General features: G+C 37.3%; 1 protein-coding gene across 1 annotated transcript in view; it reads right to left on the reverse strand.

Moving 5' to 3' along the window:
- GRIK2 (glutamate ionotropic receptor kainate type subunit 2) overlaps nucleotides 1-17,426 on the reverse strand; it is an 805,806-nt gene that overhangs the window by 491,077 nt on the left and 297,303 nt on the right. The window contains exons 5-6 of the mRNA XM_019520163.1: nucleotides 16,131-16,184; nucleotides 11,462-11,635 (exon numbers count right to left, since the gene is read on the reverse strand). Coding sequence (XP_019375708.1) covers nucleotides 11,462-11,635; nucleotides 16,131-16,184 — 228 coding nt within the window. The remainder of the gene's footprint in view (nucleotides 1-11,461; nucleotides 11,636-16,130; nucleotides 16,185-17,426) is intronic.

Here is a 17,426-nt window from a genome sequence, read left to right on the forward strand (position 1 = left end):
CCCCCCCCCCGCCCCCGGATTCTGACATGAGCTACAGCAGGTATATAGCTAGATTTCCTGAATCAAAGGTAAATGTCTGTTCACTTCTGCTTCAATTTCATCTGTGCAGCTTAGACTAAACCTGCAAAGATTGAATCAATTCAGCCTCGGGCTTTTTGACTGCATGTACTCAGCCAAGCAGACAAGGTTCTTTGGGTAAATCTTTTTGGGATATCTTTTCTTAGACCAACTCAAATAATTGGAAAAATTGTTCTTTGCAAGCTCTCAGCTATAAATACCCTTTGTCAGGCTAAAGAAGTATCTGCAGTGAGTGTATGTTCTTCCTGGATGGAATGAATAGTAACAAGCCAGTCTTCATTGACTGGTTTTCTTGCATGCATACCAGCCTCTAGTTTCTATACTATTCATTCTATCCAGAAAGAACACAAACCAACTGCAGATGCTTTCTCACCCTGATGAAAACTCTTTATACATGAAAGCTTACACAGAAGAATTTTTCCAACTATTTGAGTTGGTCTAATAAAAGATATCAAATATACCCAAAGAACCTTGTATAATTATCATAAGTTGCATTAAAGTAAGAAGGAAATACAAGTCACCAAGAATCACTCATAAGGTATATTCCTTCCTCATCTTTATCAAACCCATTCTTAAAGACTGCAATTGCTGATTCATTTTAAATAATAAGGAAAGGAAAAGAAAATTGTCCAGACTTCCTAGGACAACTTGGCCTAAAAAGATATAATTGACTGGCAGCACTTTTTGTGAAGATCCTCCTTTCATGCACAATGCCAAAAAGTTAGAGGGGAAAAAATAAAAAGTTATTGTCAGAAGCTGTCTGGTAAACAAGTGGATGACCAAATAGTATCATCTGCTTTCACTTTATCTACAATGTACAAGGTGACCCTTACTTTGAGAGAGTAGTACCCTCAGAAGAGGAAGATGCTAGGTGAAGATGGAGTTGTCATCATCATATATTTACCTTTATATCTTGTATTGAAGTGACCTTTCAGTAGAAATTAAAAACAGCAGCAGCTTTTATAGATTTGTCATCTACCTCTGATGCTGTTTGATATAAAGATCTACATGTGAAATAATCAAATATGTGCAGTGTAAAACAATTACAATTTTTAAGAAAATGGTAACTCCTCATCAGTTTCAAATTCATCTTGGCAGTCAGGTCAGCAATGCTTGAATTATGTATAACAAGATTCCACAAGGCTAAAATCTATCAATGTCCAGTTTTAACTTCTTTGTAGGTGATATGCCTGCTCCAATTAGGTTTACATTTGCCTTTACAGAAATATAGTTCTGTGGCATAAGGATTGTTTACAGACCATACCCAGCTATTGATAAAAAGGTCTTTCCTACCAGCAGCATAAGAGGCAAGTAGGCAATGAAATAAAGTCTTGAATTGGTCTGATTCAGAAGTCAACTGTTGCTAGTGAGGTTGCAATACAGTACTAAAAAACTCTTCTAGGAACAATATTGGCTTTACTGTACTGTATAGGTGAATATTGAGCAGCTGAAATAAGGAGTGAGCATGCATTCATATTATTGATATCTAGCTTAATTATATTTTGTCTGTTTGCTGAAATGTTGAAATCAACTCCTCTTTCATAATTACTAATGTTCAGGCATGTATAGCCATTTATTGGTAATCTGTTGAGAAATGTCAACATAAAACAAGATTCTAACCCTATATTTTCTGTTCATCAAGATCTTGAACATCTACTTCAAATTCATCTGAAGTCATGGCAGCCTTTTTGTCTTATGATGAAACTTTAACAGCAAAGAAAATATTCACAAAATGATTTTAGCAAAAGCAGTGGGCACATGAGGGAGAAAGAAATAAAAAAATTATTAGTAATTTTCCAGACAAGCTCTCTGGTGAACACTAATAATATCAGGATATCCTATGCTATGCTATACGTATATCTGATGCATACCTGGTGACTAAAAGACACTCCAAATTTGAATGCTTCAAATTTCAGCCATTAATACACTAAATGATGGCTAATATATATACTTATATTGCACACACACACACGCACACATGTGCACACAGAGAGTCCTGATTGTTTTTCCAAAGTATGGTCACTGGCCTACATATACCAGTGAAGAACAGTGATTCAGGTGAATGACATTAAGGCATAGACCCTGCTCGCTGCACCAACTGTCACAATCCCAACCATCGGGGGCTTCTGAGCCCCAACTTTCTGCCCACTTTGCTGCTACTTGCCCCAAGGAACTGACAGATTGTCCTGATAGCTCCCAAACCCAGCAAGCCTCAGCTCTACTCCTTTATACTGGACCCTGCAGCTATAGTGAGGGAATCTCTGCCAGCCCCAGGTGGCCACCCCATTGGGTTATTGAAGATCTTTTTTTAGGTCCCCCTTTGCATGTAGGGGATAACGGTTGCTTTAGAAATCACTCCCTCCACAGCTGATTAGTAAGGAGCCAACCAAAAATGTTACCACATAGGATAAAAGGATAACATAGAGAAAACAGATTATAGTTTTGGAGACACTAAAATAAAACAAGAAAAAAAGGTTCCTCACTCTCCCATCTAGTTACACTTCAGCCTTCTGGAGAGTCTTGCCAGCATCACTTTAAATCAGCTTTTCTGCTGATTTCTGCCAGCTCTGATTACTGGGCTGTCTCTGACCCTTGCTAGCTGACAGCTAACTGCACAACTCCTTCCAACCAGACCTCCCTATTCACCAATACTCTTAACAGTCACCCAAATGCTCTAGAAAGTTCTGGTCTGCCTGGAATTATTTTGGCTGGATGGGCCATTTCCACCCATATCCAAAACTACAAAGATACATAGTGATGACACAACACAATCTACGCATAAACAGTAACATAAATTCAGAACACTGACTTTCCAGCAAGACAATACATGCTATATCAGGATAATAAAATGCAAGAATACATTCAATGGCATACATGGTTCTTTGGGTGAATCTGATATCTTTTATTAGACCAACTTAAACAGTTAGAAATGTTTTTCCTAGCAAGCTTAAATTTGTCCAACTATTTAAGTTGGTCTAATAAAAGATATCAGATTCACCCAAAGAACCTTGTCTGCCTATGTCCTTATACCAACATGGCTACAACCTACAGCCCAGAATACATTCATTATGCACCATGAACCCCTAAAACATAACCAATTTGTGGCAATTTGTTAAACAAATGTATTGCTAACGGTGTCTGCTTAGATATATAAAGAGCCATCCTTCCTACCATTCTCCTTCAGAGCACTTTACAAAAATGAAAATCTTCTGTGTCCTGACTGAACACAGCAAGGCCTGCTCTGAGACGTACATTTTGGCTTGCATTTAGGTTATGGTCTATTTCTGAAGATTTTATGGGCTAGAATTTTTTAGGGGGGTAAGGTCTCAATTACTGTCAACCAAGTGGTTATTTTCCCAGATATTCTATGGTAAACGTGTCATAAACCCAACTTTAAGAATGAGAAATCAGTAGCTCACATTAAACATACAGTGTCAGGGTAGAAAGTCTTTACTCTTGTACTTTGGGTTAGTTACTAGTTTGTTTACATGCAATGTAAAAATAAATGGAAAAGAGAAAGATATAAATGCCAATGGAACAGGTAAGTTTCACAATCTGGAACTATTTGGTTTTATGTCATTGGAACCCAATCATCCTTGACTGAAGCCTCTGACTGCCCAGAAATATACACACCTCAATATTTATTTGGAAACTTCTCCAGAGTGTAAAGCTATCTAAGTATCTAACACCTGTTAAATGACATTTTACTAATTGACTGTAGCTAAATTCACACCTATTAAGCAAATTTTATGCTGATCTTGCTTGAAATAAGCTGTAGTCAATACCAATCAGTACCATGAAGTTAAATCTGTTTCCTGAGAGATGTGAAAGCTAAACAACTTTCTTGATTCAGCCTGTACCAGCCAAGTAAAGTACACCATAATGATAATAAATATTTATACGCCAACTTTCCCTCTAAAAGAGTTTACCAATTTATAAATATGTGTATCCTCAGCCAAATTGAACTGCTGTGAAATGGAGGATGGCAGCCAACAGTTATGCAGGTGGATATAATCCACCTGAGAGAGGAGAAACTTTGTACAATGACAAGAGGGACAATTTTTATTCCATTACAAAATACTTTTATGCCCACACACTCATTTCTAAGATCCAAGTATTTTTTTGTAAACTCTTGTTGTCACACCCTTGGAACTTTCTGAGACAACCATTCGAGAATGCATTACCTACCTACTTTTGCTTCACATGAAGCAAACCCAGAAATTAGTTGATGAAGCAGTTATAGGGGCACCCTCACCCTCCCACTGCTCCCAAGCCTTCCAGAGACATGGTTCAAGTTCTCAGTGCCTACCGCACTGGAACTGGAGGCTTCTAAGAAGGTTTGATGCAGCAGGTGTACTCTGCCATATGTCACCTGTCCAGGTTGCCAACTTTCAGTAAATTTACTGACTGTCAGTATAAAAAAAACTACCACCACCACCAACAAAACAACCCTACATACCAAGCTAAACATCTCTTTCAGTGAAGTCCATAAAAAAATTAGCCATCAGTAAAAATACTAAGCAGCCATTGCTTGAATGAAGCTCTGACAGAGCACAGCAGCACCACCTCATGCTTGAGGAGGAGCATACCACCCTGCAGGGTGTTTTCTCAGCCGTGTGCTGCTGCTGTGGCCCAAGCTGTGTATAATATTTCTGGGTCACAGGTAGGATTCTTTGGGGGTCTCTGCCAGGATGAGGGGAGTGGGGCTGGTGGGAGCAGACTTAGGAATGGGCTATGGTGACAACATGGTGCAGAGTGCAGTAGGGGCATCAGTGCATGAAGGTGAGTATGGAGCCTCTGGCATGCAAAACAGTACAGTGTAAAATCATTGCTGAATTCAAACAGTGTTGCCAATACATGCCTTTTTTTACTACAAACTTTTTACTGACAAGCAAACCTTTTTATTTGTTTACTGGGGTTAATATTAAATCCCTAAATCTGAACCCAGCCCCTCTAAGTGGGCCCTGGCAGCAGGGCCCTGGCAACAGGGCAGGGCCTGGCAGAAGAGTTACATTTATATCATATGAAGTGTGGATCAGCAAAAACATGCATTAGCAAGAAAAAAAAGGTTTAGCCACCAACAACAACCAGAAAAAAAGCTTACAGATTGTCAGTTAAAAAAAAACAAATAAACAAATACATCAAATTCTTGAGTTGGCAACCCTGCTAAGATGTCAGGATACACACAGAACACACTAGCACTGGAAGCCTATTGGCTTTTTTTAGGTGAGCTCTTTCTTCCTGGGAGGATCCTCAGCCAGTCCACACCAATAAATAGTCATTAAATGAACAAAACAAGCAAATAAAAAACCTTGTTGTCTTGTCAAAAACAGTGGGGGGAATTTCCTGTGGCTCTGTCCTTTGCACAGAGCCCTTCTGTGCAGCTACTAGCTCAGCCCACCACCTACCTTAGACTTGCAACTGTTCCCTCATAGTATGCTGCCCCACTGCTCTTTTCTCTGGGGTTTTTAACAGTCCAGTGAGCCACTCCCTGCTTCTAATAGTGATGTGAATATGTTGTGAAAAAGACACTGCAGAAAAATCTCAGATTACACTACATTCTAAGGGCCTTGTCACACAGGACACTTAGTATGTCTTAAATCTGTGCAGTATTAAAATTAGAACATGTTCTGAGCAGTTGCATGTAATGTTTACTATGACTTTCACAAGGATTATTGGTCCTAGCCCCCATGCTGCATAGGAGTCTTGGACTCTTATAACACATCTAACTTAATGTGGTCTGGAAATAATCCTCCTGTGAAAAGTCACAACTTTGCTACCCTATGTTCACACCTAGCACTTACTTTACTGCTTGAAAGAGTCGATTGATTGATAGGTATATATTTATGACCAGTTTATTTTGGTTTTCAGCTTCTGGAATGATGAGGCTGTGTTCTGATAAAAAAAACTAACATATCATAATACAGTAGAAATATCCATGAGTCATAATGTCTTTTCAGGGAAAAGAGGAAACAGATTTGGTCTGTATGGGCCCAGATTGGATATGTGCCTATCCATGACTGTATTCTTGACTGGCTGTTTCAAACACAAAGCACATCCACTTAAGTGGTGCAAACCTTCCAATGATCCTCCGGACAAGTCAGTTATCTTTCTCTGTGTGCCAGCTTCCTTGTACTGACCCCATTTTACCCACATTGATTCTATTGTCTGAGGTTACAAACTCAAAGGAGAGAGTGCTTCATGTCATCCCATAGAATGTGCAACATCGTGTGGGAAGAGGTAAGCCTACTCTCCATCTGAATGATTTTAAGGCAATTACATGAGGGTAAACTCTGATTTTCCTTTATCCTTGGTGCTGCTTTGCAAAGTACTCCCACACTTAGGCTAGGGACAGACATTCAAAAAGCCTGAGCCTGAATTGATTCAATCTGTGCAGGTTAGTCTAACCTGGCTAGGCTAAATAATGTTGTAACTGCACAGGCATCTGCTCTGTACTGAAAAACTGCAGGCACATGCCTGCAGTGGCTCAGGCTAGAAGCTGTGGGGAGTGCTAGAACAGCCCTCCCTTCCCTTCTACAGGGCTGAGCTGAAGGGGGCATGGCCAGGACCTGGCAGGATGCTGTAATTCAGGAGCCCCTCCCCCCCTTTATAACAGAGCATTTATCAGCTCTCTTATCAGCATTTAACACCCCATCAGAAGACAAAGCCTCACTCACTAGTTCAAACTATTTTTAAAATAGCTTTTTTCAAAGGAAGGAATGCAGGAGCATTACCAGCTGAGCTTCTGATTAGCTCCAAAGAGCGTTAAGTGGACACCGTCCTATCTGCCTTATGTAGCATTAGCTAGCATACCACATGCTGGCTACAGTCCATGCTGTGGGAGAAAGAAGGAAGGGATCTCTGCTTAAGCAGTAAGTTGGGGTGGGGAGGAAAGGGGGTAGGGGGAATCCAGGTAGACCCTGCTGTGCCTGCAAGTCTGTTCTGGAGCTCCAGCCAGAGAGCAGAGAGGAGGAGCCAGCTGTGGAGCAGAGAGCCCACCAGGATGCTTGGGGAATCTGATTTAACTTAAACCAGCAAGGGGTCTGGGACAGAGATTGCATAAACCGGTTTGACCTAAATCAGTTAAGTTTGACACTACATTCAACCAGGTTTATCTCAAATCAGTTTCAGACATTTTCAGACTGGTTTATGTCTACTGAATGTTTGTTTTGTTGCAGGTTTAAACCAGTTTCTGGTCACTTAAATCAGTTTACATGTAATGTCTGTCCCTAGCCTTAAGGGATAATACGCAAGATGATACAATGAAATCCAGGACTTCCATTGATGGTAAATATGAAGATTAACCACAAAAAGTTAATGCTATAATTCATATGGATGAATGCCAAACAAACATCTAATGAAATAGTCCTGAAATTATACCCTTTCAGCAATGTCCTCTTCCCACACAAGAAACAAAAACATTCATTGCGGTGTGACTGCACACTTGACTCTAAGTGGTGCCACAAGCTACCATGAAAGTGGTTAACTGAATCATGAGAGTTCAGAAATTAACCCAATAGCACCATTTCTTTTCTTTTTTTTTCCTCCCACTTCGAGATAAAGGAAGAATCTTGTACATAACCTCTCTATTCTTAGTTACAAATGACTGTTACTATTAGCAATAATGTGTCTCTGTCCCAGATGCTAAAAGCTTTCCTGAGCATATTGCTTCTTTACAACATTGTGTGAAAGAAAGAAAATGTGATAGATAAGCACCAGGGTTGCATGTGTGGACAAATTATTGTCAGTAATAATTATCTCTCTAGTAACCACAGGCTTGTGATTTCTTTGGCTTGTTTCAGAGTGGACATAGAGTCAGAGCAAGTGAGGAATTAAAAATAAGTTTAAAAATATACAAATAGACAAAGAATGGAAGTTATGGTGTAAATACAGACAGAGCTATGATATGAAATTATTTAAATATCAACTCTGCATAAGCTGTGCATCTCCTTTATGTTTATTTCTAAAACCATTTCTTCCATTTAGTTAGTGATCACTGATAAGTATAGCTAAGTGAACTAACAAGGTACTTCTTTAAACAGTACACTGCAATACAATTCAATTATTAAAAAGAGAAATCTTATTAATTCTTACTATTTTTTAAATTTCTGTTTTCAGTGAATACACTCAACTCATGAACTATAACATAATGTACAAATAGATAATCAATCTCCTTTCTCTAAATATTACAACTGAATAACACTGCAATACGTGACCTTCTTATTTTTCAAATGAAATTTTAATGTAAAGATGATGTAAAATGTTTTATTGAAGGCATAAAATGATTTTCATGGGAAATCACTTTTTTCCAAGAAAAAATATTATTAAAACAATAAGAGAAATAACAATTATAACATTCAATTTTAAAAATCATAGAATCATAGAATCATAGAAGTAGGGTTGGAAGGGACCTTGTAGATATTCAAGTCTGACCCCCTGCCTGGGCGGGAGAAAAGACTGGACTCAAATGAGTCCAGCCAGGTATGATTATGTTTTAAAGAGGAAAAATCTAGTTGGTTATCTACAACATGACATTAGGTTTTTAAAAAATTAAAAATATAATTATAATGAGTTCAGTAATTGTCCCCTGCAAAAAAACCAAAAAACGCTACACAAAACAAAACAAGCTCCCCAGGGTTAAGCAGAACAAACAAGCAAACAAAAAGATTCTGAAAAAAACACAGGATATGTGTAAATTAACAATTTGTGAAATTCCCCTTCTGGAGTTTTCATGATTTCATTTGTGCCTTACCCTTTCACTTCAAAGAGTGGTAGGTGTGAGTTAATTAGCCTGGATAGGGCCAGAATCCCTTCTACTGCTCCATACCCTAAAGATCCATTTCTAGGCCTAATTCCATGGTTAATATGTCTCTCGCTGGAGATACACTGGAGAATTGATGTCAACTCTTTTCATTGGTCCCAAGACTCCACTAGCACAGGAAGCAACCAGAAGGGCTTCCAGTTCAGATTTAATTCAGGGTAGGAAACAGCTGATTGAGAATCTGAAGGTGGACCATAATTTGGATAAAAACGATCATGAAACTAAAACTGCTCTTGGGTCAGAGTCCTTGGTTATGAGGAAAGGAGTGAAATCAGCAAAATAATGTTTATAGACTTCAAAAAATGGACTTCACCAAAGTCAGGGAATTAGTAGATTATGTCTTATAGGAAGGAATTGTAAAGGAAAGTGGAATCCAAGAGAATTGGCAGTTTCTAAAACAGGCAGTATTAATAGGCATACGGGCAAGTTATCCCAGTGCAGAGGAAAGGTCAAGACATACAGAAAAAGATTAATATAGCTACATCAAGAGCTCTTTAATGACCTGAAAAATCAAAAAGTTATCATACAAAAGGGGAGAAAAGGATAAAATCCTGAGGATAAATCTGGAAGAATAGCATATACATGCAGTGTCAAAATCAGAAAGATCAAAGCACAAAACAAGTTACAACACACAAGGGACATGCGAGGCAAAAGGAAATGGTTCTATAAATATTTTCAAAGTTAAAAGAAATGTAAAGGAAAGTATAGATCCATGAGAAAGGTGAGCAAATTAAATGACAGAGGAGGCTTCAGGGTCCAACGGCTTTTTAATTCAGTCTTTCCAAAAAACGGTACTTATAACCAAATAAAAAAAAAATAAAAACAAGAAAGGGTGTGCAACACAGAACAAGGCAAGGGGGAAAAGGTGTTTTTACACATGTTTTATGTATTCAGGTCAGTAGAACCTGATGAAAATTGACATTCAAATATGGAAGGTACTAGCTAAACCACCTCTAAACCATTAGCAGTTATCTCTGAAAACTTGTAGAGGGATAATTAAGTTCTCCATTGAAGGACTGGAAAAGAAAAAAATATATACCTAGGCTTTTAAAAAAAAAAAGGTGGTAGAGAAAAGAAGACCCCACTAATTATAGACCAGTCAGCCTAATTTTAATACCTCATAAAAACATTGGAACAAATTATTAAACAGTCTGTTTTTAATTGGCCTTGTAGATAGGAGTTAGAGATGAGAGAGAGGACCGTAGATGTGATATAACTTGTCTTCAGTGAGACTTTTGACACAAGATCATCTAACATTCAGATATAAAACTAAGGAGATGTGGTTTGGAGGAATTATCGTATTCAAAGAGTAATTGTCAATAGTTCAGTCAACCTAGGATGACATATGCAATGAGATCCCATAGGGATCTGTTCTTAATCTTGTTCTAGGGAATGTTTGGCTTAATGATTTGGATGATGGAATGAAGAGTATGTTTTAAAAATTTGCACATGAATCATCCTGGGAAGGCTGAAAGCCCTTTAGAGAACAATATTAGAATTCAAAATGATCTTGATAAATTGGAGAAACCATCTGAGATCTATAAGTTCAATAAACACAAGTGCAGAGTTAATTAATGAGAAGGAGAAAAGGAAATCAAATACATAAATACCAAATGGGGAACAAATTGCTATGCAGCAGCACTGCAAAAAAAAGGAGGGGATAGTTATAGAGAAGCACAGCTGAATACGAGTTAGCAGTTCTATTGAAAGCAAATGCCATTCTGGGATGTTTTAACAACAGTTTCATATTCAATATACTCATAATTATTCAGTATGGAGGAGGTTTGTCCTGAAGTGTTTTGTCTAGTTTTGGGTATGCCGTCTTAAGAAAGCAATAGACCAACTAGAAGAATCTACAGCAAGAATAGTGATTGGTTTAGAAAACATAAGCTTTGAGGAAATTTGAATACAACTATGTTAATTGTAAAAAAAGGAAGACTGGTTTCAAAGCTGTAAAATATTGTTATGAAAAAGAGAATGATCACTTCTTATCCCATGTCCATCCTTAAGATACAACAAGAAGTTGGCTTAATGTGAAGTAAAGGCTTAAGGGCATCATTTCTAATTTCTAAGCTAGAGATAGTTAAGAAATTAAATAGATATCTTAAGGAGGTTGTACAATGCTCACAATGAGGTTTTAGAAACAGATCAGATGAATATTTCTCAGACATTCTCTAAATAAACTTCCCTCAGAACAGATTTTTGGACTAGATGCCCCATCCAGCCTTTTATTTCTATTACTTCTCCAAGATCTTGCTAAATTATTCCCCCTTAAATGAAATTAAAGTAAAAAGTACAGGCCAAGATACACAAAAAGGTACTTCCTTTTTAGTTATCTGCATGCAAGCAAGTAAATATAAATGTTATTGTTTGAGATAAAGGTAGTAGGATCATCTGAGACTCAACTATGGTTTAAATCTATACATTATTAACACAGCTATTTACAGGTAAATAACATTTGTTTTTCTTCTATATCCCTAGAGCTACTGAACAACAGGACAACAGGTAAGGTTTTGTGATTAAAAATGCAGACACAAACTAATCTTAAATTGGTATTCATACCGTCATAAATCCATCCAGCAAACCTGAATCGGGTTTTGGAGGTGCTTGTAGTCTTTCCATTGACCATTTTTCAATGATGGAGGCCACCTGGCTATTTTCTGTGTTTAAAATTCTGAATCCAGTCATGTTAACGCCACTATACCGGTAGGGTTCCACATCAAGAGCAAAAAGATCCTGAAAAACATATTCCTTAGATAAATGCTATGCCAATGCTTATTTCAACTGTTTAACCATCTCTCCAGATACTAGTGCTAAAACATCCATATCAGCATACATGCACATTGTACTATATGTTCCATTTATAGTTTAGGGTTCTATTTCCTATTTTACTCCATATAGGAGTTACTTATAACATACTAAGAGAAGAACATATTCCACAGCCATTAAAAAAGTGAAAGTTAAGTCCAAATGCTGAACTGTATTGCCTATGATATTGGTTATAAATATTCTACAAAGTTTAATCACATTTTAAAATTCTTTCCTAATTTAATGATCACTTTTTATGGTTGCTAGATATGGTTTAAAAAATGACAAAATAAAAGAAAATGACAGATTCTCTTCATTCTCCTTAAACTATTTTTTGAGGTTAAGTGTTATCCACATCTCCAACTTTTATCTTGCTCTAGGACCTGTAACATGTTTCATGTTATTGAGATACAGAGTAACTTGTAGACAATTAGTCTCTTTAGTCGTAAAAAGGGAACAAATTTCAAAGTTAATTATGAAGGTTAAGCATTTTCAACTGAATGGCACAGAAGTGCATACACTCTATTTTTTCACATATTCTGATACCAGTTCATTTATGTAATGTATTTAACTATGATAATATTTATAACCAAGATATATTTAGACTTAAAAAATTATAAGATAAGCACTGCTAGAGAATGAGTCTTTCTGGGGGGGGTTGGTGCTGGGTTATTGCATTAGTTTTAAGTTTTCTTTAAAAAAAAAAATTAGAAATTTAAGATTAACCTATTTCAATATTATGGTCCCAATTTTTCAATTTGAACTTCAGAATAGCCTGCAGATAAAATATTATGTCCAGAACTCTACATTAAGGCATCCTAATGCACAATCAGACTTTAAATATGAAAACATGTAAAAGGAATTTTATGAAAAAAAGATGTTTCTTTAATGACTCAGTAGGCACACCTTGAACAAGCATGAAAAGCTTTAGTACAATACAGTAATAGTACTTTTTCAACAAAACCATCTTTTTATGATTTAGTAATGCGTTGTCTCCCTACATATACTACATGATTTATTTTGTTAAATATAGCCTCATTATATGTTGTAAAATGACACTACTTACCTTTTAACATCTTTCAGCACCTTAGATTTTTTAAACGCCAGTTTAATATATTCTAGGTTTCTGTGAAGTGAGAAGGCTAATATTGCTGAAAACATTTATTTACTTATTGCAGGAAAAGCTAAGAAATAGCCACACTCTAAAAAAACAGTGTATGAATTGCTTATTGTTCATACGAGAACTTTAAAATAATCTCAAACCACATAACTGTCCCTATTCTAGTTAGGAATTATGGCACTATTTGCCATATAGAATCTAAGATTTTCTAAACTTGTTTGCTATACAACATCTATTTACAAAAATCCATATTTGTGTCCTTATTGTAAAGACACCATACACTCTAGCACTGGAAAAATAATTGAAAGAAATGAGAAACTGTAGCTACTTTCTTTCAGAATTTCTTTCCTGTTAAATTTCAATGTGTTCAAACATCTCCATAAACATAATAAATAGACAGATGAATGATGTCTCATCACTAATTGTTTAATCTAAACACATCCATGTTTACACAAAAGTGTAACAAATACACACAACAGCTCAGTATATTAATAACCTAGTGCATTAGAACCCTGAATCATTGAGGATTATGGTTTCAGAGACTGCTCTACCCAGTGACTGCACATTTTATTTGACAGGATTTTTACTGTGTCAGGCAAATTACTACCAATAAATCAAAATATTTTAAACTTAGATGCAAGCTACAGATGCTGTATTGCAGCATCAAAATTCATCGTCTGGTGGTGGGTACCAAATTATTGTTCTTCCTGTCTGAGTCAATCTGATCTCTGGCTCTCCTGTACAAATCAAGTGTTCACATCAGCAAATGGAAATACTGAAGGTAAATTACTCAAAGCACTGATTCTTACCAGTAAACCAAATGAAAATATAAAAAGAGAATGGAGACCTCTGAAATCAGCAGTTATGTTAGAGAGACTGAAGAGGGGACTTTTACTACATACATTCCTAGTATCTTTGATGTCCACAAAAGTAGTACCATTTACATTTCCAAAAGAAGAGGGAATCTAAATAGGACATTAGGTTTTTACTTATCTAAAAACATTCAGAATTAATAGTTATTTTGCTAACCATTCAATACTCAGGCTGTGATAATGCAGCTGTTCCTAGTGTCTTAATAACCTCTATTCTAAGGCTGGGATGACTTGTTCATTGTATCATAAAGGCTTCATTTCAGCAAGGTACTTAAGCACATATGTCATTGTAAGCACACAAGCAGTCCCATTAAAGTGGATCTACTCAGATATTTAAAAATGACAAATATCCAAACAGCCTAGCTAAATCACAGCCTCAATGTATCCATTTTGACAACAATGTGAGCAAGATAAAAGTTTTTTGACAACATGTATTTCTCAGAGTGAGACTTGAAAAATAATTTTTAACTTCCTCGCTAGTAAGACCCTCACATATAGCTAAGACGACATGGAAATGTAGAGCTGATTAAAGAGTTCGCTGTGAATATTCAATCGCATCTGAAAGCATAGTTAAGTTTAAAGTATGTCCATTTTTGAAATGTACTAACATAATGAACAATGACTGTTCCCATATTCATCAAACTGATGTTTAGAGCTGGTTAGCAATGTTAGTCTGAAGGCAGACTGAAGATAGGGCAGCGTGGCAACTTAAGGCCCCTCTGCACATGCAGGTAAAGGTGCAACAGGATCTAGTGTATGATCTCACAATTATGCCTCCTGCCGTGCATGTGTGGATCATGCATTAGATCCCACTATGCCTTATTGCTGGTGCAGGAGAAGCCCAATCCTGCCCTCCATCTCTCATCTGCACTGGCAATAAGCAAACTCCCATGGCTGGGAGCACCCTCAGGTGAGGAGTTTCCATCTGTGAGGGCACCCCATGCACCCCTGGGCCTGGGAGATCATTACTGCTTTGGTCTCCCAGCCCTGGGTTTGTGTGAAGCTTTAGGTCTGGGAAGATCACAGCTGCCATGGTCTTAAAGCCCCAGGAGTGTCTGTAGTACTCCTGGGGCTTGGAAATGGCAAGCATGGCCCATGGTTGCTGGGACCCAGCTGCATCCCAGAACCAGGAGGTGAACTGCTAGAGCCCAGTGTCTGCAGCTCCAGGACTATGGGTCCCAGCCATCCTGTGGCACTCCTGGAACTAGAGTTGGCTGTTGCCAGAGCTGAGTGGGACTCCCAGCCCCAGCCCGGCATGGCTGATAGTACTCCCAGCAGCCGTAGGAGCCCCTGTTACACATCCAAGTTAAAGCTGGACACCAGCTAGCTATAAAGCTAGTACATGTTTTAAAGATCTATTTTTCCACCTGGCTGAACCTTTTTGGCCAGGTACAGACATTATACTTTTACCGGTAGAGTGATTGGAAACACTGTTCTGTTACAGGTACCTGTAACAGAACAGAAGTTTGGCACACAAAACCAGTCTATACCCATAACAGAACATAAATTCAGCGCATGGACTGGTTTAAAAATGGTGGAACCGCGTCTTAGATTTGCTCCCCTCTTCTCCCCACCAAAGGGCGAATGTGTGTTCTGTTCACTACCCATCAAAACTATGCCACTTACAGAAAACCATGTAACTTAGATCAATTCCACCTCAGGTTCTTATGAATGTCTGTACCTAGGCCTTTATGGCATGCTAGTTACTTTGCACACGTAGCTGCTTTCAGTTAACTGCATAATTAACCACCTAATTGTGCAATATCTGTAACGTGTAGAAGGGGCCTCTGAGAATACCTGGCTTTAAGAGGCATTAGTATCATAGGCAACAACCCACTTTGTTAGATGCTATAAATAGACAGATGTTTGTATTGTATATAAAATTCTGAAGTTTTTAATTCCTACAGAGCTGATGACTTACATAAAAGGAAAGACACAATGTTACATGGCATATATAATTACCATCCCATAGGTCATTTTACATTATGAGTTTCAAATATTCACAGCAAATTATTTAGGAATGATCTTCAAACCAATTATTTTTTTTTGCTAAAAAATAAGCAGCTAACTTAGAACCATGAATCTATTTCAGACTTTTATAATCTGTAAATGAACACATGAGAAAAATATTAATTATTTGTGGAGTAAATTATTCATTATTAATTATACTGTCAGCTCTTCTTACACAGATAAAAACAGCAATGGTATTAAATAAGTAGTTCTCAGGTCTATCAGTTTCCAGGATATAATGCTGAACATTAATTAAACCATCCTCATGAGTTTTCTTTGAAATGTAACAAAATTTGATGGAGAAAATATCCCATTTTCATACCAACATCCCAAGAGAGCTCTTTAACATTGTCAAGTAATGTAATTAAGAAAGCTAAGGCCTTTGTTTTATGTCTTCAGAATGTTTTTATAAGCTACTTACCAGTGTGGTAAAGATATAATGATAGTATTCTGTCATCATTCCCATAGCTAAAGCCTGAAAAAATAAACAAAATATGAATATTACTGAGGTCACATAACACATTTTTATCACACGTATATGGCAAAAGAAAAGCAGTAGTAGAAAACTACAGGGATCAATCAGACTATAGGGTTGGAATTGCGCTAAAATCAGGTCAAGCAAATCATTCCTTAGCAGTTAGACCAGATTACTGACTATTAAAGGAATTTATGAAGCAGATCTTCTGGCAGAAAGAATATTATTAAAATGCTTGGAGCAGTAAAAGTGAAAGAGGCTCATACTTTTACATATTATTGGGTATATTAAGTTGCCACACAAAAACTGAACTGAGAATATGTTCATTTATTGTATTTATAATGTCTCCACTAAAAAAAAACCTAAACACAATTCTACTTTGATGAACTATACTACTCAATTTAAAAAGTGTTGGCAAACCAACATAAGGAAACTGGTAGGCCTAGCTTTGAGCACTTTAACCACACTTCTGTAGCATTAATAGAGCACATCAAATATTGTCATCACTACTCAAAAAGAACAGACACCTAGCAAATATGTTTCCCTGTCTTCCTAATCATACGGCATTGTATCATTGTAACTCAATTCTGCATTTTAAATTTGTCATACTTTTTTTGGCAGAATAGGGTCAAATGTTCTAAAATACAGTTTTAAAGTAGTAGTCTGGGAATCTCTAATTATTCGTATTCATTATTATAGTACCTTAAAAGGACAGTTCCAATCTAAAAAACAGCTGTGCAAAAAAGGCACCTTCTTGATCTGTAGAGCAGCTCTTTTTGTTTATCAAGATTTACATCCAGTCTTTTCAGTAATAAAATAAGTTACTAGCTACTTTTCATGCTACATGATACAATCATAGGGGAGGTAACTTCAGATTCCAGTACTTGGGCCACAGATCCATCCACAGAAGTTGCAGGTCTTTCTGTAGGGGAGAATAGGCTGCAGGCTGGGATTCCTCTCCTTTCTCTGCATTCTCATCTCTGATTTGAGGGTAAGATGCTTTACCTAGAAATGGGCTCCCTCTTGGTTAAGGGTGCAGTGCCATTAGAACTGTTGGCAGCCAGTTCCCACCAACTCTCGATGCTGGCATCCGTCTTCTTGAGGTATGCCTTCAATGCATCCTTGTAGCATTTCTCCTGGCCATCATGAGATCTCAGGTCACAGTTAAGCTGAGAGTAGAACACTTGTTTTGGGAACTGAGAATCAGGCATCTGCACACAATGTCTAGTCCAATGAAGTCAG

Source organism: Gavialis gangeticus, unplaced genomic scaffold (assembly GCF_001723915.1).
Source record: "Gavialis gangeticus isolate Ggan-Ray unplaced genomic scaffold, GavGan_comp1, whole genome shotgun sequence".
Taxonomy (NCBI): domain Eukaryota; kingdom Metazoa; phylum Chordata; order Crocodylia; family Gavialidae; genus Gavialis; species Gavialis gangeticus.